The following is a 25633-nucleotide window of genomic DNA, read 5'->3' as shown; positions in this document are numbered from 1 at the left end:
GGGAAGATCGGACAAGAACGCCCGCCCCCGAGAGCCTGAAGTGAACCCGGAGTGTGCCACCATCTTGTACCCTTTGCGATTGAGCGCCTTACATGAGTTCCCAATCAAATGTGTTTCCTGTAGAAAAACCACATCAGGCATGTGTCGTTTGAGCATTTGAAGCACAATTCCCCGTTTGATTCGGTCACCCAACCCATTGACATTCCAACTGACAACTTTTAGTTTCCTACCCCCCATCATCGTGGTACCCTCCCCCACCCGGCCCGAGAGACCCTTGCAGAATCAAAAGTGCAACAATATACATCACCCATTGCCGAAAGAAAGAAAACAAAATCACACTAAGACATTCGAACTTGTCCCAAAACACCCCCCACCCTGCACCCCTGCAGCAGACTAAAGAGCCCCCCCAACCAGCAGTGTGCCTGTCGCCCCATTAACTAGTCTACAAAAAGCCCCAAGAGGAGTAAGGATTCCCCGCGGACACCTCCCGCCGCCCCCCATGAACCGACAGGAGTTCAAATTGCTATTACACCGAAAAAGGGACGAATGTCACATGTAGCAGGACCACCAACCGCCAGTGTCCTCGTAGTAGAGCCAGTTCTCACAAATCAGCGCCACCAGCAGCGCCCCCTTCGCTGTTATCCCGGTCGTCGTTGCGCTGTGGTAGGGTGTCAAGCCATTCGCTTACGTTGTCCGGATAGTCAAAGAACAATGCACGGCCTTCGTGCTCGACCCGCAGCTTGGCCGGGAACATCATCGAATACTTGAGTCCCATGTCCCTCAGTCGCCGTTTCACTCCCCCGTAGCTCTGGCGTTGTCTCTGTACCGCCCTGGTAAAGTCAGGGTAAAAGTGCACCTCGGAGTTCTGGTACTGTAACGGTCCGTGTCTCCTGGACGCCTGTAAAATAGCATCCCGATCCCTGAAGTTGAGGAACCTAGCAATGATGGGTCGAGGTGCCGCGCCCGACTTTGGCGGGCCACCTGGTACCCGATGTGCTCGCTCCACCGAGAAGAATTTGCTCAACCCGGGGGGAGTAAGATGGTTCTGTATAAGGTCCTCAACGAACAGGTCTGCCGATGCCTCTTCCGACCCTTCCGGAACGCCAATGATGCGGACATTCTGTCGCCTGGCCCGACCTTCGTAGTCGTCCAGTCTCCCGGAGAATTGGTCAGAAGCGAGCCGTAGGGTCCGGACCTCGGTTTGCAGGTCCGAGACGTCAGTGGTAAGGCTCGAGGTTTTCAAGTCCAGCGATTTCACCCGATCGTTGGTTTTACCCAGGTCGGCCCTGATGAGGGTGAGATCCACCGCCAATGTGTCCACCTTGTGGGTCAAGACCTCGTGCTGTTTCTGCATTTCAGCTCTGATGCCAGAGATGGCCCCCATAATGTCACTGAGGGTGGGCTCGGACCCGTCTGGTGTGCCCGATGAGGAGATGTCCCTAGCAGAGGCCCCCGGTGCAGGTGAAGTGCGTAGTTGAGCATATCTATCAATCCTGTTCTGCTGCACTTGGGACTTGCCACGAACTCCTTTGTTCGATGTCTTGTCCGGGTCGCCCTTGCCCGCCATGTTGGGTCCGATGAGACCGTGGGGCACAACACACAGTTCCGAGCCTAACGTGCGCCGAGCCGAGGTTGTAAAACAGATGTGGAGCACAGTCCAGTGGTGGGAGACACAGCAGTATCGGAAATTCCGCCAGTGGGGATCACCACCCAGCACTACGCATCCCAAGCATGCGTAGTGACGGAGACCGAGGAGACAATGGCGCTTCCTTGGCAAGGGACATCACACGACGTAGCTCAGCGTAGGAACCTCCGATTCGGGAGCGGGAGGCAGGCTCCGCATCAGTGATCCGTCAGCAGTCGGAATCCACCTACGTGGAACAGGATTTCGAGCAGGATTATTGCGGAGGGTCGGAGGGTCTGCGGAGCTCCGAGCTTACGCGGCCATCTTGCTTGCCCGCGAAGCTCCTCCCCTCTCCCACCAGATTATTGACCCACCTACCTAGTGATACAGGATTATCTATTATTTTGTCTCCACCAGGGAGCGGTCTAGCACAATCTTGGGTGAATTCCTTCTTTTATTAAACATTTTGATTTGATTAATTTTAATTTAATTATCTTGTATTTAACATAATATTCACTTGAGTAGATTAACTGTGTTGGTGCCACTAGTCCTGGTCGATCACCAACCGTATCCTCTACAATAGCTAAGATCCAAGTGAAGTGCTTGCTATGGATTCATTGTGTTTTTAAAAGCATTTAATAATGTTACAGAGCACAAGGATCTCCTAAATCATTGATTATAGAGAACTTTTTGGTTCTAGAGCGTGAGCACCTTTGTTAAACCTAAAAGGTAAACGTTGTCTTCCATTTCCAGACTTCAGCTCTGCGTACAATTGGGAACACTGTCACTGGAACAGATTTCCAAACACAAGTGGCCATCAACTGTGGCGTATTGTCCGTCTTGCCCCAACTGCTGCGCCACCGCAAAAAGAGTATCCAGAAGGAAGCGGCATGGGTGTTGAGTAATATTGCTGCTGGGCCCTCACAGCAGATACAACAGATGATCACCTGTGGCCTGCTCCCACCACTAGTGGAGGTTCTGAGCAAGGTAATGTTGTATGTCTCATCTTAGTTTGTGATGGGTACTGGCAGGTGGATGCCTCTGCGCGAGCAACTTGACATTTTCATACCTGAATGCTCGAATGTTGAAGGCTAACTATCCTGTGATGAATATTATAGGCCACTTTTTGGGCTATTGTAACTTTACTGCCATTTATTGCTAAAGTTTCAGTGTTGGAGGGAATTGAGTGGGTAAGGGTTAGTGCAGTTCACTCAAGCCGACTCTTTTGAGTCAGTTGTGGAAACAGTCAAAGACACATGCAAGATGGATAGTAGTCTGAAGTTTCTGCTTAGACTGTATTTTCCAGTTTACAATGTACCATTTGCTTGTTACTAGATCATTAATGGATGGGAATAGGTTACTGCATGGAATGGTGCTGTAGGGTGCTCTATGCACCTTAACTTCATCTTAGTTCTGATGATTACTGACACTGTGGTGTTTACAGTAACGTTTGTGCAACAGTTAAAATTTAGTTCTGCACCTAGAGTAACAAAAGTAGCCTTTTTGTCTTCACTAATTTTGTTGTCATGACCTACTTCAAGTGGTGAATGGATTCTGTTTGGAAGTAGTATTGTGTATGGCTGATTTAACTTTCTAACCAAATGACTTTCAGCAATGCAAGGTATGTTCAGTTGAATTGTATGTAGATCAGCAATCCATAAAGTTGCATCTGCCTTACTTTCCTGGGTGACGGTTTAATCTTCACGTTTTGTGGGCTGCATTTTCGCTAGCTGCAATCTTGTTTTCTCCGTAGCTGCCAATGTATCTTTCTCAACTTCCTCCTTAAAATTAGCATTGCCAGTATCCAACTTAAGTGGACAAAAGGAGAACATTAGTACTTTAATTTTAACCACGTTCAGCCCCCCCCCCCCATCCTGCATAAGAACGATATTCAAATATTCTTTGGTCACGTGGACAAGCTGCCATCCCCTGACCCTTCTCAAATGGAATAGTTCCTGATACTGGGGAGTACCTTCAATGCTCTTACTTCAAGAGGTATTCCTGCAGTACCTTCTATTTTACATTCGGACTTGTCCTACAATCTAAAATGTAATATACAATCCTTTTATCTAGAAAAGACAATATGCTTCTATAATCTGCTTTAACAATATACTTAAGCTTACTGTGGGACTTCTGCTGCCTACAAGAAATGGGAACCATGTGGCTCCAAGGTTTCCTGATTAACAAATTAAGTCTACGGTGGAGGGAATCTAAAGTAAAGCATCTGAGCTGAAAGATCCTGTGCTTTGTAACTGGAAGCCCATGTGATCCAGCCTTCGATAGTTGCTAGAGCAGAACACCTCTAGGTAGCCTCTCCGCTTGCTAGGTTTGCTCTTAAACACTTATCTGGGATCATTGTTAACTAAGACCATGTTGGATGTTTTCAGATGGTCTGGGCATTTTGAGGATTACTCTGTCTACAGCCACATTGTGTTTGAGGCTAAAGTGAGCACATCTGAGGGGAATAGGAATTGCTCTAGACTGCAATAACTGCACTCCTGATTCGTGTATCTAATAGATTCAGATATTGTATTAAGATTTTGTACATGGAGCAGTAAATGGTCATCTAGGGTTTATAATCCAAGGGCTTAGTATACCAAATTTCACTCTTGTTTTCCTAAATTCTTTCAGTGTAGTTGTGCACCATTAACTATTTTATACTGTGCAATACTACAAATGTGTAACTTTGTAACCACTACATAAGTGCAACGGATTTTTAAACGCCTTTTTTAGTTTCTTTTACTGTTCTTGGATGGGAGAACCGCTAATGTGTAAAGTAGTTTGTTTAATGAGCACAGTCTGTTAAAAGTTTTTGAAGACTGGGGTGGATATGTCTGGCATCAGTCATTGAAGTGTTGGCACTAAACCTTGCAATTGTCCTTTCTTAATCACAGGGTGACTTCAAAGCTCAGAAAGAGGCTGTGTGGGCTGTCTCAAACTACACCAGTGGTGGGACGGTGGAACAGGTGGTTCAGCTGGTCCAGTGTGGAGTGATGGCTCCTTTACTAAACCTGCTCACTTGTAAGGACAGCAAAGTCACTTTGGCCATTTTTGATGCAATTTCGAAAATCTTCAAGGTGAGCAATCTGCAATGGAGGGTTATTGTAGCCAGTATGAGAATGCTGGCATTGGCCTTCAAGGACTGGTCTCAACTCTATATTATGCAGTGCTCCGATGCACACTCTGGTAGGGCAGCGCTAGAAAGTACTTAACAGTGTAGATATCCTTAAAAGTAATTGTGTTTTTAGTCTTACGCTTTAGAGTGTGTTGCTATTGGGAGGTGGGATGATGCGAATAAAAGGCACTGGCAGTGCATCAAGATATTGTGGATCTTGTTAAGGTGAAGGGTGCCATTCTTTGTTCCACACGAAGTAGTGTAAAAAGGCTTAGGTCGCTGTAAATCAATGGTGGTTAGTAAGGGTCCCAGTTTACTGAAGTTCTTGGTCAAGGCTGCTTTGATGTACCATCATGACTAGGGAGGTCTGGGCATGGCCGACTTAAACAGTAGGGGATTTATGTTTTGGACATTGCTACCGAGCACAATCAAACTCGCTTCCATGAAGATTGGCATACTTGGAGAGATATAAATTGATCCAAGTTTAGTGGCTTTGAAATTGGTGTGGATGCTGCTACCATTCAATGGTGTGCTAAACTTTAAACACTGGATTAAATGGGTACCTGTAGTTTCCCTTGGGTAGTTATTGAACCTCTTGCCCTAGTTTTCATGCAGCCAGTGTAGCTAAATTGGGATTTTGATGATTGGCCTGCATAGGTTAGACTTATCTAATTGACCTACCGCCATGTCAAAAGCAACTGTTTGATGTCTAGTAATTGGCCAATACTGCTTCTCCATCTGCCCACCTTATTTTATTTCAGTTCTGGCAATTACGGATGCGTTTCCCAGAATCGAGATCAATGGCCACTCTTTGGGTTACATTTTTTAAACACTTATCAAAATTGCTCTTTTCCACTGCATATAAACACTTGCAGTCATTACTACTTGCCATCTTACACGTGTGTAACTTGTCAAAGCTGAACTGGTGACCTTGTGAGATTTTTTTTCTAATCCTTTAAAGCATAGGGTTTAATTTTAAGCGTTGCTCTTGTTTTTTAACTTGCATCTGTAGATTTAGGGATGGTTAGTATGAATGAAATCAAGCCACAAAACCTTTACTGGTGCTGTAGAAAGCGTGTGATCCATACTGAATACATTGTCAGTGGTGCTGACCATTCCTCTCTAGTTTAAGTATCTTGGCTTTCTTTCCAACGGTGATGCTGTTTCTTTAAAGCTCACTTCCTTTGATCAACAGGCAGCGGAGAAGCTGGGAGAAGTGGAGAAGCTCTGTTTCCTGGTGGAAGAACTTGGTGGCTTGGAAAGCATCGAAGCACTACAAACCCATGAGAACCGCATGGTGTATGGCGCTGCTTTGGCACTGATTGAAAAATACTTTTCTTCAGAGGTTTGACTCCTTTTTGCTTTTATTTTAAGGAACTTTAGACTACTTGTCTAGTATGTGTAGAAGCTCATTGAAACTGTTTTACCTACATGGTGAAGCCATGTGTATCTGAAGTACAGAAGGAGCAGAGACCACTTTTACCTGTAAGCCTTTTCATGGTATTTCGTCTGGACACTGACCAAATTATAGTGTTCTATATTGTACATGGACATGTAAGGGCAGAATTAAATATTTGTCAATATGTCTTGACATAATGTTTCAATGTATACCTAACATTCTCATTTTGTTTTTCTGATCCTCGAATGGGGAATTATACTCCATTATCCAATGGGATATGGGAGACTCAAATGTTGTTCCGAACCATGTTCAACCTTAATGCACTACCTCAAATGGCATCAATTCATACTGGACCTCACTGCTGTAGCAATAACTGTTTGGCGCTTTTATTATTTTTTGGGGGTGGAGGAGGGTTAGAAAAGCCTAACTGTCAACATGTCAAAGTCACTTGGCCACTGTGTAGCGATATCATCCATTTAATTAGATATGATTTATTTAGTTTAGTAAACATTTTATTGATTTTCATCGCGACAATCAAAAACATCATATTTACTCAACATTCCTCCCCCCGGTGAAACGTCTATTAGTTGGTTCCATTTCAAGTCCACCATTTTACTGATCAATTTCCATGTCCAATGTTCCCCCTGTAGGACACAATGAAACTGTAACAAACCGCTAATCCACAAGCATTGCTGCACTATAACCAACATTGTTTACATACTATATCTAATCAAATGTACAAATAAGAACCCCCTTTCTCCCCCCCCCCACCCTCCCACTAGTGTGAGGTTCCGTGACGGTTCCGTGACGACTTGAACCCGTGTTTTCAAGTTTGTCGGAAATACATAAAATTAGTATCAGCGAACCGCAAATGATCCATTTAGCATATCCTGGTGTTTTCGCTACGCTACGAGCAAGAGCACTCCTTCCATTGACATATTTCTGATATACCCACGGCATCCATCTTAGATCGTGGCCGCCATTTTGTGGTTCCTTGCCCTCACATATGCAATAGCCTCTGATCATTTCATTTACTTCACTTTGATTAAGGACACGTAGCCTTAGCCGGAGATTCACCTCTTACATGACACGTGCACCTTAAACCAGATCACGCTGAAGCTGCATGACTCGACAAAGGCTGCCTCCTCTGCCCGAGGCCAGCCCACCTGAACTGGTTTTCCTGTCCATTGTACCTGATCATGATTAGGCGGCCGAAGCCGGTAGCCTTGCCCATTTACAACCCACAAACATCTCTTATCCCGCTTTTCTATCTTCTGCACCTGGCTCTGCTCCTTTCCTTCTGGGCCTTTATTAGGGGGAGGTAACGAACTTTACGATGAGGCGGTCCGGGTCTTGAATGCAATATTGACAAGGGATTGTGATGGACTGGTGGGAACCCCTCTTCGTGATGTTTGGTATCAGATATTATCGACAGTTCCTGTGTAACGCCAAATATTTATTGTTTAGAGACACAAAGGTTTGGGAATGTACCGACATGTGAAATATTTGCCTAGAGCACAATTTTTGGTATATAAGGAGCAACCCACTTTGTACAAATGGAACAGTCTCCTAGATTCTGCCCGTGTGTAGATTCTGTGATTTCTGTGTCCCTGCAGTAATAAACCTTTGGTCTTTGACGCCACCATCGAGAAGCCCGTGTTTCTGTTCATTTGTGCACCAAGGCAGGTGGGACTCCGGGGTCTTTGGGTGTTGTACCCTGACACCTCTGGACGGAACCAAAAAGTCCAGAACTCCAATTGGCGCCCAACGTGGGGCGACGTCATTCGGTACCGGTCCAAAAGCCTGAAGAGTTCGAGAAGCTTCGTGTGAAGATTCCTGAGGGAGGCGCCCCACTTCATCGATCCCGGCATATCGCAAAAGTGGCCCTGAAGTTCTCTTCCACGAGGGTTCCCGTTCAGGACGGCTGCAGTGGGCCGTTGCCTTGACCGTCGCCCTGTCTTGGACCCGAAGTGGTGCAGTCCTTAGTACGGCGAAACGTGACGGGTTTCTCCTTGGTGACGTCTTCAGTGCCTCAGTTAAGTATTTAGTGATAGCTAGCTGGTTACTTTTGTGAGGATTGTTAAAAATCCTTGATCGGTTCTTGGTTTGGTTTGGTTTTGTAAGATTATCACTAGTTGTTCTGGTTACGATAATCTATTTGGTTCAGTTTTGAGTATCGATACATCAGTTCGTTTTGGTAGGCCTAAGTTCTTGGTTCAAGTGCACAATTTGTTTCGTGTTTTGTTTGTTTTGTGTTCCGGACTGAAAATGGTAAGTCGGAAAATGTTGTCTTGTTTTAGTTGCAACAGTGACTCACAATTAGAGGACTCTTGTCTGGTTCCTCCGATTGGGACTCCCCTATATGACCTATATTGTAAGTATGGTGTGGGTCCTATAACTTATAATGAGATATGGGTCCGTTATTGTAAGAAGGATGGTGTCCTTAGTTGGCCACTGCATGGTAGTTTTGAACAAGAGATTCTCGACAATTTAGAAGCGAAATTGTTTAGGAAGAAAGCCCGGCCGGCAATGTTTGACTCTTTTCGTTATTGGCGGAAAGAATCCAAACAGAGAGAAATGAAAAGGTTGAAAAAAGAGCAAAAAGAACTAGAAGAGTTAACTCTAGAGCAAGCGACTAAGCAGTTGCAGGCTAACGAGTGTGAGAAAGCCATAGATGTAGCCATTAGAGAGCGTAACTTAGCGATTGACAAGTGCTATCCTGCCTTGCCATCGAAAATGGCTAAGATACTGGAGGATTCCGAAAACGATCCTCTGCTATCTTATCTGTTACGGTCGCCTCCACCGTATGCACAAGGTGCTACGGCTCCACTTATACCGAATGTTCAATTGCCGGTTGCTGGACAACCTGGTGTTCTTGTTCCTCAGAATCAAGTTCCTATACCTCCTGTGGTGAATGTAAATGTTCCTACAGCTCCTCCTCTTCCTGCACTGCCCGCTCCTATAACTACCACTGTACCTATTGGTCCTCAAACTATTTTCCTCGATACTCCTACTGTTTCGTCATCTATTCCTACCTCTACTGCGTTCTCTATGTCTGCGAGTATACTAACTCCACTTTCTGTTCGTCGAAGAATTACTGATTCTGTTACTAATATGCTGTCTCCTATATATAAAACCTTGATTAAGACTCCTACTCCTGACTCTGTTCAGAGACGGAGTCAGCTTCCAAGTACTGAGGAACGGGGAGTTTTAGACTCCACGGCTCTCAGATGGATTACAAAAGTTAGAAGATATAGTACGAAAGATGTGTTAGAGACATTTATGCAATGGGGAGAGCCAACGCAGCGATACGTCTTCGACGAGATGTGCTCGTTGTTGCGTGAGGAAATAGAAGAAGACGATGTCGAATCAGATTTGGAAGATTTAATTAAGATTCAAAAAGAGTTTGCTGCTGGAATGATAGTGGGCGATAATATAAAGGAAGCGATGGAACTCATTTTGAGTTTTAGGATTGATCCATCTCTTCGCTCGCCGAGAGATTTAGAGAAAGGTAGAATGAAGCTAAGTCGCCAATATCCTATGAGGGAGGTTCCTTCAATTTGGCGCGAAGCAATACAACGTGATGATAATGCGGGTATTGCAGCTGCTCCAGCACAGTTCCAAAGAGTATGGATACATATTCCGTGGAAGCGAGCAGAAGTGTTAGCAGTGAAACAGGCCTTGCCAGATCCACGTAAGAATCCAGCCGGATATTACAAGGAATTGACACAGACAGTTGAGGCTTGTATAATGAACTTAGCCGACATTGATATGTTGTTCGGTAATGTAGTTCCACAACCAGTGTGGGCTAAAATTCGTAGAGAGGATCATCAGGCTGCTTTAGGTGGTGATTGGGCAGCTATCACTGCAGCAGATGCTCAACAAATAGGTGGTGCGAAACCCGAACCCCTAATTGCTAGTCTGCCAGGCAGAATAATAGATTTAATGAAGACTCTGATGCCAGCATTGCGTGTTAATTGGGATAAATTATCCGCATGCAAGCAGAAGAAAGACGAAAGTGTCTCCGACTTCTTCACGAGGTTCGAAGAGACTTTTGTGGACCATAGTGGTCAGGATATGAGCACTGAAGGAGGACAGAGATTGTTTGTCGATAAATTTGTGCATAATTTGTTACCCGAATTATGCAATAAATTGAAAGACTCAGAAAGTGCGTGGGCTGTATCTACGACAGCGCAAATACTTGCGACTGCACAGTACTATGAAAATAGGGATAAAGAGGAAAAGGAGAAATCAGAGAAGAAAACGAAAGATTTAAAGACTAAAGTTCTTTTACAGCAGGCGTATCCGCCTCGCACGAATCAGACTAATATGCAACAGAATTCGTATCAAAAGACAGATTATAATTCGACCAGGCCTCAATACCAGTGGAATCAGTGTGCGTACTGTAAGAAAGAGGGTCACTATAAAAATGATTGTCAGATTTTAGCGCAAAATAATGCGGCAGCAGCTCAGAGAGGTCGTGGTGGTTTTGCACAGAATTCTAGAGGTCGGGGACGAGGTGCTATGCCTCCACAAACTAATGATCGTCCTTCTAATCACTTTGATCAGCGAAATGTACAGTCAGCTCAACAGAATAGATCTCAGCAATATCTTGTTGAGGATTATTGTGAAGTTGAAGAGGGATTTCAACAAAATGGGTACTAGGACAGCCATGGACAGAGAGAGGGAGTAGTATCAGTTCCAGTGGATCAGAGTGGGCCTTATGTCGCAGTAGCAACATCAGGTGTAGTCGAACCGTTTCTGTTGGATACTGGTGCCGCAAAAAGTTCTATCATGCATGCGAAACTCCCTGGCGCACCTTTGTCTGGCTCAACAAATGTTTCCGTAGGTTTTTCAGGCGCCCCTGTGTACAACCCGATATCTGGTCCTTTGTCTATTTCTGTTGGACCGTGTCAATTGAAAGCACCCTTAATTTTGACGACAGGTTGTAATGAAAATCTGCTTGGTTTAGATTTGTTAAAACGACTATATGCGACATTGTACTGTTCTCCGGAAGGAGTACAGCTTACTTTGGGTAAAAGACTCACCTCTCCGATGTACTTGTCTATGGACGCACTCCCGCCGGAGCTACGTTCACTCCCTGATTCTCTTTGGGCGACTGGTCCCAATGATGTAGGTCTACTAGAGATTCCACCGTATGTAGTAACTTTGAAAGCGAATGTGAAATTTCCAAGAATTCCTCAATATAAAATATCGAATGAAGGTGAGCGTGCACTCTTATTGATTGTGCAAGATTTGATTAAAAAAGGTGTGGTTGAAGAAACGCGAGGAAATGTTTGTAATAGTCCTGTATTGCCGATTTTGAAACGAACAGATCCTACAAAGCCTCCAGTTTATAGGTTTGTCATAGACCTTAGAGAAGTTAATAAGATTGTAATTCCGCAGTTTCCTGTAGTGCCAGACATTACTGCTTTGTTAACATTGATTCCTGCTACAGCTACATGGTTCTCAGTCATCGACTTGAAGAATGCCTTTTTCAGCATTCCGATAGCCGAGGAAAGCAGAGATATTTTTGGCTTCTGTTTAGGAGGTCGCAGTTTCAGATTTAAACGCGCTCCACAAGGCTATTGTGAAAGTCCATCTATTTACAGTCAAGCTTTAAAAAGCCAATTAGATTCTTTTGTCCTTCCTCCAGGTTCTGCCCTAGTACAGTACGTAGACGATCTTTTGGTGACTGCCGATGACAAGGAAACTTGCAAGGCAGCTACAATTTCACTATTGCATCATTTGTCTAATTTGAATCATAAGGTGTCACCTTCCAAAATGCAATATTGCTGCCAAGAAGTAACCTACCTAGGTCACCTCTTATCAAAGGAGGGAAGGAAGTTGACCCCAGAAAGAATAAAAGCAATTACGCAGATGAGTGTTCCACGCACACAGAGGGAAGTACGTGCCTTTCTAGGTATTACCTCTTACTGTAGGCAATGGATTCCAAATTTTTCACTTTTAGCAAAGCCGTTGGTAGCTTTGACTGGGAAAAATGTTCCGAGTCCGGTGCCATGGTCTGATGAATGTCAAGAGAGTTTTGCTGAATTACGAAAAGCTTTGTGTTCAGCTCCTGTATTGGGCACACCTGATTACAGTAAGCCATTCACGCTCTACGTTCACGAAAGAGAAGGTTGCGCGTTGAGTGTCTTGACACAGAAGTTTGGTGATAAACAACGCCCTTGTGCGTATTTCTCATCAACATTAGATCCGGTAGCTAGAGCATTGCCTAGTTGTTTGAGGGCTACAGCGGCAGCTGCAGCTTCCATTCGACAATCTGCTGGTTTGGTGATGAACAATATGCTAGTGGTCATGGTTCCTCATGCAGTGGACACACTCATGAACCGAACGAAGACACAACACCTTACTAGTGCGAGATTATCTGGTTACGAGCTGACGTTATTAGCGAGTCATATTCAGATCAAAAGATGCAATGTATTGAATCCAGCAACATTGTTGCCGACTGATCAAGAGTCGAGTGATTCTGAGCCACATGACTGTTATTTCAAAACGGAGGAAGAGACAAAAGGTCGTATCGACTTGAGAGATACTCCTCTATCCGACCCAGATGGTACGCTGTATGTGGACGGGTCATGTTTTAAATTGGAGAATGGTGATGTGACTGCTGCCTACGCGGTAACGACTTTGAAGACGATTGTGGAGACTGCAAGAGTGAGTCAGAATTCTGCCCAAGCTGCAGAGTTAATAGCTCTTACGAGAGCGTGTGTTTTAGCTGAGGGAAAGAGAGTGAATGTGTTTACAGATAGTCAGTACGCATTTGGCGTGGCCCATAGTTTTGGCCGGTTGTGGAGAGAAAGGGGTTTCATTACGTCCCATGGGACTAAGATTCAACATGGTCAGCTAGTTAACGACTTGTTAGAATCTCTAACCTTACCGACTGAAGTTGCGATTGTGAAGTGCAGTGCTCATAAAGCAATCACGGATGATGTTGGTCGGGGAAATGCCTTTGCTGATGAAACCGCTAAACAGACAGCTAGAGACATGATGAGTAGAATGTATGTTGCTACGTCTGCAAGATGGATTGCTGAGTCTGGAATGTGTGAGGACACAATGGAAAGTGTGAAAGAGATTCAGAAAGAAGCGACTGAGGAAGAGAAACGCGTATGGAGAGAAAGTACGGGCAAATTGGACTCGAATGGATGTTGGATCGATTTGACAGAACAGCAGCGTTGGATGTTGCCTGATGCGTATGTGCTTGCAGTAGTGACGATGGCGCATGGAGTGGCGCACATAAGTTCTAAAGGGATATGTAAGATGTTAGCTCCGGTTTGGAAGAATGAGGGAATCAGTAAGTGTGCAGAGAGAGTGGTGAAAAATTGTATGGTGTGCTTGATGCATAATCCTGGCAAGGGAACTCCAACTCCAGCTGGTCATTTTGCTCCTCCTTCCTGTCCCTTTGAAGTAATACAGTTAGACTTCATTCACATGGAACGCTGCAACAATTTAAAATACGTCCTGGTGGTGGTTTGTGCTTTTTCCAGGTGGATAGAAGCATACCCACTAAAGGACAACACTGCTTTATCAACTGCCAAAATTCTTCTCAAAGAATTTTTCCCTAGGTTTGGAATGCCACGGATTGTATGGTCAGATAACGGAAGTGAGTTTATAGGGAAAGTTATGCAGAGTGTGTGTGCTGGTCTAGGATTGAAACAAAAATTTCATAGTGCGAACCATCCCCAGTCTGCTGGTTTAGTCGAGGGTTACAATGGCACCCTCAAGCTTAAAATAGCCAAAATTCAAGCATCCACAGGTTTGGCTTGGCCAGACGCACTTCCTTTGGCCTTGTTATCAACGAGAGCAACAGTGCATTCTAGAATAGGGCTTTCTCCATATGAGATTGTATTTGGCCGCCCGGCAAATGTCTGGGGTGTGCCAAGGCCTAAACAATTCTGCTCCATTGAATATCCTATGTTGATAGACTATCTTTACGACTTGACTGCTAAATTAAGTCTTATTCATCAACAGGTCTTTGATGCTTTGCCAAAACCTTCGGAGAGTCCAGGGCATCAGCTGAAACCCGGCGACCACGTGGTGGTCAGAAATTTTGCGAGGACAAAGAATCTTCAGCCTCGCTACATCGGCCCCTTCCAAATCCTGCTGGCGACGAGGACAGCTGTACGTGTTGCTGGTCGCAAGCACTGGATCCACGCTTCTCACGTAAAGCGTGTTCCACTGCCGCTGCCCTACGACGACTGGGTGAAGAAGGGAATTGGTGCCTCCGAAGCTGAAACAACTCCGAAATTTGTCCCTTTCAGCGATGCCGATTTGATTTCTGACACTTTGAAACGTGACTCTCCTCTTGAAAAGACTGCTTTGAACATTGAACATTTGTCTCCAGCATCAGAAGAAACTTTGCCATCTGCGAACGTAAACTCTGCAACAGCTGCTAGTGATACACTATTCTCCGATCAGACAGTACCAGCGAAGCAGAAATACAACCTTAGAAGCCATAAAAAGGACTAATAAAGCAGGCAACTGCATACTGTGATTTTGATATATATATATATATTTTGAACTTTTGCCTTCAGCCAGGAAGTTTGTTATTGTTTATTGTTTTTAAAATTGCCTTGCCGTCTGGGTAGCCGTAGGGTCGTGGCTGTGTGCCTAGTTTGAATTTGCAGGGGTCTGACACAAGGTCGATCTTTCTGTTAGTACTGGGAACTCCCAGGGCTGACAGAGGCATTTTCATCTACGTACACATCATCAGTGGTCGCGAGCGGATTGTAGAAGATGGAGCTTCCTGCGCTGCAACGAAAGAATGTGATTTACGTTCGCAGAAACAGACTAAATAGAATTCTTCATAGCAAATGTTTCTTGATGCAATGTGCCATTACATTTTTGATTGTTTTAGCAACATTGGTGGGTGGAATTGTCTTTAGCATAAATTTGATTTTTGTGCCAGTATCTACAGTACCTCCCCTTGATCCTGCTATTTCTACTGTTTCTTCTATACACTCTTTTCACTCGTTTCCGGAACATGAGCAAGCTCGACGCTCAGAATTCATTAATAATACTTTTGTACAGCTCTTGCACCAACACCAACTGGTAGTTAACACGACAGACTGTTGGGTGTGTGGCTTGATACCTCACACTATGGATAAAGGTATTCCCTATCTGGTTTTGCCTTTCAGCTACAATGGATCATTTCAGGCCCTTCAAACCATCTTTGCTTATGCTCTTGAGACCTATCCTCCACGTCCACCACGTTCCACTAAATATAACTCTGCCAACAAAGCTTTAGTCCAGGGAATTATTGACATGGTCAAAGACGTCAATAATACTCCATCATACCCTAGAGACGAATTACGAGTATATTTAAGTTGGAATACTTCAGAGTATCGCCTTAGTCTAGGAGAAAGCAAGCGTAAAAGCTCAACTCCAATCTGGGTCGTACCTCACCGAGGTCAGGTCTGTTTGCAAGGTAATGGGAGAAATCCGAGAGCTCAGCTAGGGAGGAGTGAGTGCGTAGAGACTTATGTGTTTCCGGCTAACTCTTCCCCTGCCTTTCTTACTGCTAGGGGTACCTATTTCATTTGTCGAGACAGAGCTTATACATGGTTGCCTGCCGACTTCTCAGGATCATGTTATATTGCTCGATTATTGCCTCCGACATACACTGCTTCACCTGATTACCACAGAACAAGAGTAGCAAGAGGTGTCTTCAGCAAGGAAGATACCGCTGGTCAGGAAGCTGGAGACTTCTTCAAAGGCTTCCTTCCGTTCTGGGGGCCTATGGCCAATAGTAGAAACATACGTCAGCTAACACGGGTAGTTGAATCTACTATTACCGAAACTGCTGGTGCCCTTAGCAATCTGACAGCTGAGCTTCAGGCGGATAGGCTCATGACATTGCAGAACCGTATGGTTCTAGATGTTATACTTGCAGATCGAGGTGGGGTATGCAGAATGATCCAATCAAGCTGCTGTGTCTTTATTCCTAATAATGCTCCAACAGTTTACGAGGCGATCTCTAAGTTGCACAAGATTTCGGACTCCATACATGTAGATGAGGGAAACTGGTCCTTCATGGAGTGGTTTTGGACTCTGATCTCAGCGTGGGGATGGAAGGTTCTAATGGTCATTGGTGTCATCCTAGTATTCCTATTCTCATGTTGTCTGATTATCCAGTGTGGTCCTGCTCTGTGTAGTCTTTGTGCTATAACCTGTTTTAGGAAACCACCTGCGTTTGGAGAAAAGACACGAGAAAGGATGATGATACAACAGCATGTCACTGACCTGATGAGCATAGAACTAGATTCAGACATAGATTGAGTAATTGCCTATGTAAGGGCAAAAGGAGGGTCTGAGGTTCCGTGACGGTTCCGTGACGACTTGAACCCGTGTTTTCAAGTTTGTCGGAAATACATAAAATTAGTATCAGCGAACCGCAAATGATCCATTTAGCATATCCTGGTGTTTTCGCTACGCTACGAGCAAGAGCACTCCTTCCATTGACATATTTCTGATATACCCACGGCATCCATCTTAGATCGTGGCCGCCATTTTGTGGTTCCTTGCCCTCACATATGCAATAGCCTCTGATCATTTCATTTACTTCACTTTGATTAAGGACACGTAGCCTTAGCCGGAGATTCACCTCTTACATGACACGTGCACCTTAAACCAGATCACGCTGAAGCTGCATGACTCGACAAAGGCTGCCTCCTCTGCCCGAGGCCAGCCCACCTGAACTGGTTTTCCTGTCCATTGTACCTGATCATGATTAGGCGGCCGAAGCCGGTAGCCTTGCCCATTTACAACCCACAAACATCTCTTATCCCGCTTTTCTATCTTCTGCACCTGGCTCTGCTCCTTTCCTTCTGGGCCTTTATTAGGGGGAGGTAACGAACTTTACGATGAGGCGGTCCGGGTCTTGAATGCAATATTGACAAGGGATTGTGATGGACTGGTGGGAACCCCTCTTCGTGATGTTTGGTATCAGATATTATCGACAGTTCCTGTGTAACGCCAAATATTTATTGTTTAGAGACACAAAGGTTTGGGAATGTACCGACATGTGAAATATTTGCCTAGAGCACAATTTTTGGTATATAAGGAGCAACCCACTTTGTACAAATGGAACAGTCTCCTAGATTCTGCCCGTGTGTAGATTCTGTGATTTCTGTGTCCCTGCAGTAATAAACCTTTGGTCTTTGACGCCACCATCGAGAAGCCCGTGTTTCTGTTCATTTGTGCACCAAGGCAGGTGGGACTCCGGGGTCTTTGGGTGTTGTACCCTGACACCTCTGGACGGAACCAAAAAGTCCAGAACTCCAAGTGTGTTCCATGTATCCACAACAATTCTATAGTTAAGGTTCGTGTTGATTTAAAGCCAGGATGCCCTTACAGGGTGTTGCAGTTCCCCCGTGCGCCCCATCCATCTACTCCCGGTTTTCCTCAGTCGATTGACAGATGAGCATGTGGACCAACTCCTCCCATGCAACGTCCAGCGACTTTTCATTAGTCTGACGTCGTGCCTGCTGGAGGCAAACTGCAATCACTTCCAGCCCACTTAAGTAGCTCGGCCTGCCATCTCTTAATGCTGGGACCCTCTTTCGATTTCCAGCGCATCTTTATTTTCGTTTTCACCAGCACCAGACCCATATCTACAAACTTACTTGTGACCTTTGTCTTAGAAGTGAGTGAACCAGTGCAGAATGCATGTAGCCATATCAAAGTGCAACTGGCGCTCCGTGATTAAATTTAATAGGTCTCCCACTTCTTCCCAATAGCTTCCCAAGTTCGGGCACTCCCACAACATATGCTTCAATTCTGCTTCTACTCTAGTGCATCTAGGACACATCACATTGTTAACATAGTATTTCATGATCTTGCCAGGTGTCAAATAACTCTTATGTAATATAAAGAGAGGCACCAGTTGGAATCATGCGTTCCTTTTGCCCTTCCACGCCCTACACAGGATGTGCCCCCATGTGGGCTGCGGTATGGACTTTCCAATGCTCTCCTCCCATTTTATGCGCAGTGTATCCAACGGGGCTATTCCCATCAACATCCTCGAGTACAAGCATGTAACTGCTTTAAACGTACCTGCCGCCATCACCACATACTTGCATGCCATCATTGTTGTAGGCTCTATTAATCCCCCCCCCCCCCCCCCCTGCCAATGCTTCTGTATTGCCCGCACCTTGGCCGCGTTTATCAGAAAACCTCCCCTCTGGAGATCAAACCTCTCCTGCAACACCTGATAAGGCAGCAGTACACCATCCTCGTATAGGTCCCTATCACTTTGATCCCTGTCTGCTCCCAGTCCCACAATGACACCCAATCTTCCCTGTGGGGAAATGCTGTCAGCATCCCTCGTGTTATCTCGGGCGCGTAGGGGTTCTGCACACCCGCTCTCTGCTGGCTCCTATTCCAACACAACCTCAGTCTTCTCTTCCACTGTAAGATCTCCCAGGGCCAATCGCTGTTGCATTACTATAAAGGATAGGACATGTCTTGGAATGCCCCTACCTCCCACGGATTCAGGGCCCCAGAATTCCACAGCCACCGCCTGTGTAAGAACCTGTAGTTGGGCCACTATGTAATACAATTCCAGGTCAGGAACCGCCAATCCGCCCTCCGCCTTTGGTCTCATCAATGTTTGTAGTGCCACTCTGCGCCTCCCTGACCCCCCCCCCCCCCTTGAACCCCACTATCATGGACTTAAAGTTGGTGAGAACCGAGCATTGCACCCATATAGGCAATTTTCTAAAACGGTACAACAGCTGAGGGAGTGCTACCATCTTCAACAGGGCTATACTAACCATCACCGACAACTGGATGGTAGTCCAAAATGCCACACTTCCCTTTAGTGCTCGTATGCATCCCCCTAGATTGCCTTCTAACATATCACTGGCTCCATGATAGACATGCACTCCGAGGTACGCTGAACAAGATGGTTCCCACCGCACTGTCTGCGATATCCTAGGTGCCGCCCTCCCTGGTCTCACTGGAAATAAACATGTTTTAGACAATTAACCCTCAGTCCTGCAACCGTCCCAAAATCTGATAGCAGGTGTGCTTCCCCCTCCAATGCTTTGTCCGTATTTTCCAAAAACATCCTCTGCGTATAACGAGATGTGCTGCTGCTCTCCTCTAAAAGCTAAGCCCTCAGACCACTGTCCCAACCTAGCCCTCGTTGTCAAGGGTTCTATTGCTAAAGCAAAACCCAGCAGGTAAAGAAGGTAACCCTAACCCGTCCCACAGGGTACTGTATATCTGGAAGAAACCATCTGCCCTACCTTCACTCTAGCTACTGCCGAATTATATTGCACCGTCGTCCACCCCACAAACGCCTCACCCAGCCCAAAGTGCCCCATCGTTTTTATACAAATATGGCCATTCTAGGCTGTCAAAGGCCTTTTCTATGTCCACTGAGAGGATTGCGGCCATGGGTGAGCCTTCGCAAGCTTCTCCCAAGACCTCATCAGCCTCCATTCATTGGTAATAGTGTTCCTGGTAGGGATGAACCCTGTCTGGTCTTCGTGGATCGGGCTAGTTTTATGTTGCAGCAGGCGCAATGCCAGGATCCGACTGAGTATTTTATAGTCTGTGGACAACATGGACAATGGACAGTATGCCTCCGTGTCCGTATCGTCTCATCCCCGCTTTAATAGTGGAACAATGAGGGCCTCTCGCATGGTCGCTCCCAAATCCCACGCCTCACCATAGACCTCTAGGAGCCTTGGTGCCAATATGTCTATAAATTCCATATAAAATTCAATAGGCCTACGGGAGTAGATGCATTACCTATTTCGGGCCATCTGTTTAATGGCGCTCCTAATCTCTTCAAGCGTAATGTTTTGACCAAGGTGTTTCGTGTGTTCTTCATATAGCTGTGGGAGTGTTACACTCTCCAAGAAGGACTCCATATCCGCCTCATCTGCTGTTAGTGTGCTCTCATAGTACTCCCTGAACCCATGCATGATCCCACTTTGTGTATAGACCGCTGTACCCTCATCAGACCCCAGTGCCAAGATCGGGGAGCCCTGTGGTATCGGATTCACTAGCCAAGCTAGTAGTGTTCCTGCCTTATCCCCTTCCGCATGGGTCTTCTCAACATACTTCCTATAATCAAAACAGCGTAGCCTCTCTACCTAATTTTGTTTTAGAAGGTTTATCCTCCTTTTTAATTAATTACATGTCAAAACAAACCACTTTTGTTCAGTTAATTATGATGGGAGATTTTAATGTGCATTTGTGAGTCTCACTGCCAGATTGTAGATGATACCGGTCCAGATCACACATCGTTGCCACATTTTGAACATAGCCCTAAGGGTGTGGCAATGGAAAATCTGTTATCATCAAATGATTTATATGAACCAGGGTTCTCAGATCCAACAAACCGTGTGGTCACGTATAATGCAAGGGGAAGCGAATCGATTACTTTTTTATGTCCCCGGGGCTCCTACGCTATGTATTCTATAATGCAATTGTAAGCGGGTTCAGTGACCACAACCCGGTGTTAGTTTTGGAGGCTCTCTCTTTATTATTATTATTAATGGACATTTATTAAGCGCCTGGTTACGCCACTGGCGTGTCCCCGCGCTATGACAAGTGGAGTGACTGTCCCCCCCTCCTCCCAACCAAGCTATCTACTGAAAAGGTGCGTTTTAAGTTTTTTCCTAAACTGGACTTCGGAGGGTTCAAGCCGAAGTTCCAGCGGAAGATTGTTCCAGCGCTTGGGAGCAAGGTATCTGAAGGATCTGCCTCCCATACGAGCTTTGAGTATTCTTGGGACTTTTAGCAGCCCGGTCTGCGAGGACCGAAGACTGCGTGCAGGCTCATAATGGGCTACTAGGCTCTGGAGCGGAAGATGTGCTTTGCCGTTCAGGATACGATGACAGGTGGCAAGGGCCTTAAACTCCACTCTCCTCTCTATGGGGAGCCAGTGGAGCGCCCGCAAGGCTGGTTTGGCGGATGACCTCCTAGGGAGTCTAAGGACCAGCCGCGCTGCCGCGTTTTGAAGAACCTGCAGGCGGCCGGTGACCCTGCCTGTGGCCCCCAGATAGAGCAGGTTCCCACAATCAAGTCGGGAGGTGACCAAGGCATGTACCAGTGTCTGACGAGCAGAAATGGGAAGCAGATCTAGTACTTTCCTAAGAGCTCTCAAGACACCGAAGCAAATCCCTGCCACTCGACCGACATGAGGGCCAAAGGTGAGGTCCTTATCCAGCCACACGCCAAGGTTCCTGGCCTCACGGCAGGGAGCAGGAACTTCCCCCAAGCAGAGTGGCCACCACGCCGACGACCACGCAGACGGTGCACCCCCCACCACGAGCACCTCGGTCTTGCTCCCGTTTAACTTTAAACAGTTTGCAGACATCCAGGCAGCAAGGTCTTTCATGCAGTTCCTGAAAATGTCCGCCGCAAGTCCGGGCGCGCGCGATAGGGAGATGACCAACTGCGTGTCATCGGCGTAGGACACCAGGCGGAGACCATACCCCTCCACGATAGCCGCCAGGGGGGAGACGTAGATGTTGAATAGAGTTGGGCTCAGGGACGAACCCTGAGGTACGCCCTGGCCCAACTCAATCTCCCTGGAGTAGCAGTCGCCCAATCTGACCTGAAAGCACCTCTCAGAAAGGAAGGACTTGATCCAACCAAGCGCAGCTCCTGTCACCCCTCCTCCATTCCGACACTGTAGCAAGGTGGAATGTGCTACAGTGTCGAATGCTGCGCTTAAGTCTAGCAGGATCAATGCCATTGTTTGGCCCTCGTCTACTCCCTGTCTGAGTGCTTCCACCGCCACGAGGAGAGCAGACTCCGTCGAGTGACGGGGGCGGAAACCAAATTGCGAGTCGTGGAGTAGCGAAGCCGTTTCCACGAACTGCATGAGCTGTATGTTGGCTATTTTTTCCGCCACCTTCGCCATATAGGGAAGGAGGGAAATAGGACGGAGGTTATCCAGCTTTTCAAAGCTAACGTTGGCCTTCTTTTGCAGAGGAAGTACCACTGCCTGTTTCCAGGCCTTCAGGACCACCTGAGACTCAAAGGAGATGTCCAGCAGCTGACGCACATAGGGCTCTAGAACTGGCAAGCTGTCCTTTAGCCGACTGGGAGTGGTCGGATCTCTAGGGGAACCGGATTTTATGGATCCACAAATAGGGAGAAGCTCCGTAGTGGAAGGAGTGACAAAAGGGGTTAGCCGGTGTTCCCCTTCCGTTCTTGGGAATTCCATGGGGGCAAGGCCGCTGTCTGCCCTTTGGGGGAAGGAGTTATAAATGTTGGAGACCTTGGTTGCAAAGTACTCAGCAATTCGATTGCAGCCCTCCGTGGTGCAGAGTTTCTTAGGTACTGCGGCGGATTTTCCTATTGCAATAGATTTATAAATAGAGAAAAGCTCCTTGGTGGACTGCTTTGCTTCCTCAATTTTATTGCAGTAGTACAATGATTTGGCCTCTGGCTTGTGCAAAGGGGATCTGAGGGCCACCTCTGCAAGGGATGTAAGGAGTAGAGACCAGGGAAGGCGCCTTAAATGGTTTAAAGTTTCCCAGAGGACTTTCATGGTCTAATTGAGCAATACATGGCAGTAGAAATTGAGAAATGAAGGGATGGAGAGGAGGAGGAAGGAGGTAGTTAGTGCCTTTGAAGCTATTTGTGCCAGAGTAGAAAAAGAGCTCACAGCTAAACCAAGGAGGGGTCCTGCCCCAGTGTTTAGGTGGTTTGATCGCACTTTCTCCAAGGCGCACTCTGCTTTGTTGAAAGCCCTTAAACAATCCCCTAGAGATAGGTCTTTGGTGGCACAGCTGAGAAGAGAATATGCTATGGCGGTTAAATCGCGAAAAAAGGCCATCAAAGATGAAGCATGGGATTCTTTAATGGATTCTACAACCCTTAAACAAAGTTCCAAATTCTGGGCCATAATTAATAATCCTTTATTTGCTCAAACAAATAACATGGATCTTGAAATAAAAATCCCTGAAGCAGACTGGATTAATCATTTTTCTAATATATATGGCTCAAATGAAATAGTTGAGGCATTTGCAATGCCCTACTCCCCAACCTCTATTAAGTTAAATTTTAGTAAATCAGAAGTAGAGCTGGCAATTTTAGGCTCTGCTGCTAATAAAGCTCCGGGCCCAGACGGGGTCCCTCTGGACCTCTACAAACTTAACCCTGAGATGTGGGCTGAGATCTTAGCCAATGTTTTTAACTGTGTGCATGAGGGGGGTTTGCCTAAAACTTGGGCATGCTCAATCATAGTACCCATTTTTAAAAAGGGCCAAAGAAGTGACCCCAAGTGTTTTAGACCAATTTCTTTATTGGATTCTTCCATGAAGATCCTGGGCAAAGTTTTGCTAGCCAGAATTAACAGTTGGTCTCTAGACAACGATATTTTAACATATGCCCAGTACGGGTTTCGTGCAGGCAGAGGAACAGAGGACCAATGCTTAAATCTTCATTTGATAATTTCGAAATACACTACTGCAAAAAAGGGGTCAATTTTTGTTGCATTTATGGACCTGTCCACAGCCTTTGATTTGGTTAATAGAGCCCGGCTGTGGACCATGTTGTTAAAATTGGGACTCGATCCTCCCCTTGTATATTTTTTGGCAGTACTCCACAAGGATCTAAAAGCTTCTATTAGAATGGACCAAGAAGGTAATCGTACAGCTTGGTTCAAATCAAGTAAGGGCGTGCGGCAGGGCTGCATTCTTGCTCCCATGCTGTTCGCTCTTTATATAAATTCATTAGAGAAGACTCTTTTAACTGCTACCTTGGACACTCCGCGTGCAGGGGATACTCGTATCCCTGTTCTCCTGTACGCGGATGACGCAGCTCTGATAGCTCGGACCCATTTAGGTTTGCAAAGACTTTTAAATGCTTTCAATGATTTTATGTCTTCACTTGACTTAGTGATAAACAACTCCAAATCTCACGTCATGGCTTTTGGGGCTGTCAAAAATAATTCCAAACAGTTCTATTGCAATGGTGACGTGATCACTAATGTCAAAATTTTTACTTACCTGGGTGTAATCTTTGACACCAAGGGAAGCTGGTCTCCCCAAATCCTAGCTAAAACTAAAGCAGTTAGGAGCTCGGCTAATGCTATTTTAAGTTTTTCTAGGAGACTGGGTGGGAAGCCAACTGGTGCTTTATTAAACCTGTTTAGGGCGAAATCTGTGGCAATAGCCAGGTATGGCTCAGGTCTGTGGGGTTATGTGAATGGTGAATCTATTCAAAGGGAAGAAAACCAGTTCCTTCGATCCATTTTAGGGCTTCCCCAATCTACAGCCACGTTTTCAGTTCACCAGGAACTTGGTCTAGGGTATATTTCTGACACCCTTTTAAAGGCTCCTATTTTGTTATGGATAAGGACCTGGACCAATAACAACCTAGGTTTGAATCATAAAATACTGGCGGACTGTTTAAAATTGGATAATTCTAAAAATATTGCTTGGCTATCATACATTCATAAGTGTTCTTCGGACCTTGGTCGTCCTGATATTTTTTCGGTCCCTCAAGGTCTAAAGAAATCTGATCTAGATTGGGTTAAGCTCCACTTTACCAAATTGAAAAATGTGGAGAGGGAGGAACGCCAACTGACTAAACCCACGGTCAGAGCCCATTTCCTGACCATTACCTGCCTTACTATACAACCGTACCTTACCATTGTTAACATCCCTTTTCACAGGTGGCTTCTGGTTAAACTTCGGTTTAACCAGATTTATACGGTCCTTTGTGATAGTCAAGGCTGGTATAAGGAGGAGGATGCCCCTGTCTGTAATTGCGACAACTTCTCAACGCAAGATAATATGCACTTTATGATGTTCTGTCATTTTTTTACTGTGCCCAGACAGAAATACCTGGTACCTTTATTGAAGGATAAAGCCTTCCATCAGGCAAAACCTGCCCTCCTGTATCTCCAATTATTGGATTCAGCTTTGGCTATGTTTAGCGTGGCCAATTATCTTGTTGCTGCTGTTAAGATCAGGAGGAGACGACTTAAAATGTAACATAAGGGTTTTGCACGGAAGGATGAAATAATGTTTCTTGTACCTGTAAATTTTTAGCCAAATATTTATTCCTTTTTAGTTGTATTTTAAATTGTGAATATATAAATTACTATTGTTTTTTAACTGTTTTTAAACTGTGAATATATAAACACTATTGATCCATTGATTTATGTAATTTCTCATGAATTTGTATTGTCCCTTTTTTTGTGATTGTAGAATGCTTTTATGATTTTTAACTAAATCGAATAAAGTGGTTTTTGACTTGACTACCTCCACAGCTAGCTTCTTCTTAGCCTCTTTTACGTCTTTCTGGCATTCCGGGTGCTCCGTCCTTGCTTGTTCCGCTACCCTCAATCGCTGGTCAGCTTTCTCAACATCCTGCAGCAGGGTTTTCCTTAATCTAGCATATATGCTTATGCATATCCCTCTTACTACCACCTTAAAGGCATCCCAATCCACCGCCCTAGTGGTAGCAGTGCCTGTGTTCTCATTAAAGTAATGCGTTA

At 45.5% G+C, this 25633-nt stretch overlaps 1 protein-coding gene across 6 annotated transcripts in view; it reads left to right on the top strand.

Moving 5' to 3' along the window:
• Positions 1 to 25633, top strand: part of LOC147703730 (importin subunit alpha-1-like) — a 95493-nt gene that overhangs the window by 36327 nt on the left and 33533 nt on the right. For all 6 annotated transcript variants that reach the window (XM_086928964.1, XM_086928963.1, XM_086928962.1 and 3 more), the window contains exons 8-10: positions 2378 to 2611; positions 4519 to 4701; positions 5935 to 6084. In XM_086928964.1, the coding sequence (XP_086785090.1) occupies positions 2378 to 2611; positions 4519 to 4701; positions 5935 to 6084 (567 nt within the window). The remainder of the gene's footprint in view (positions 1 to 2377; positions 2612 to 4518; positions 4702 to 5934; positions 6085 to 25633) is intronic.

The sequence above is a fragment of the Lissotriton vulgaris genome, chromosome 7, assembly GCF_964263255.1.
Source record: "Lissotriton vulgaris chromosome 7, aLisVul1.2, whole genome shotgun sequence".
Taxonomy (NCBI): domain Eukaryota; kingdom Metazoa; phylum Chordata; class Amphibia; order Caudata; family Salamandridae; genus Lissotriton; species Lissotriton vulgaris.
This window is presented reverse-complemented; position numbering and strand designations above follow the sequence as displayed.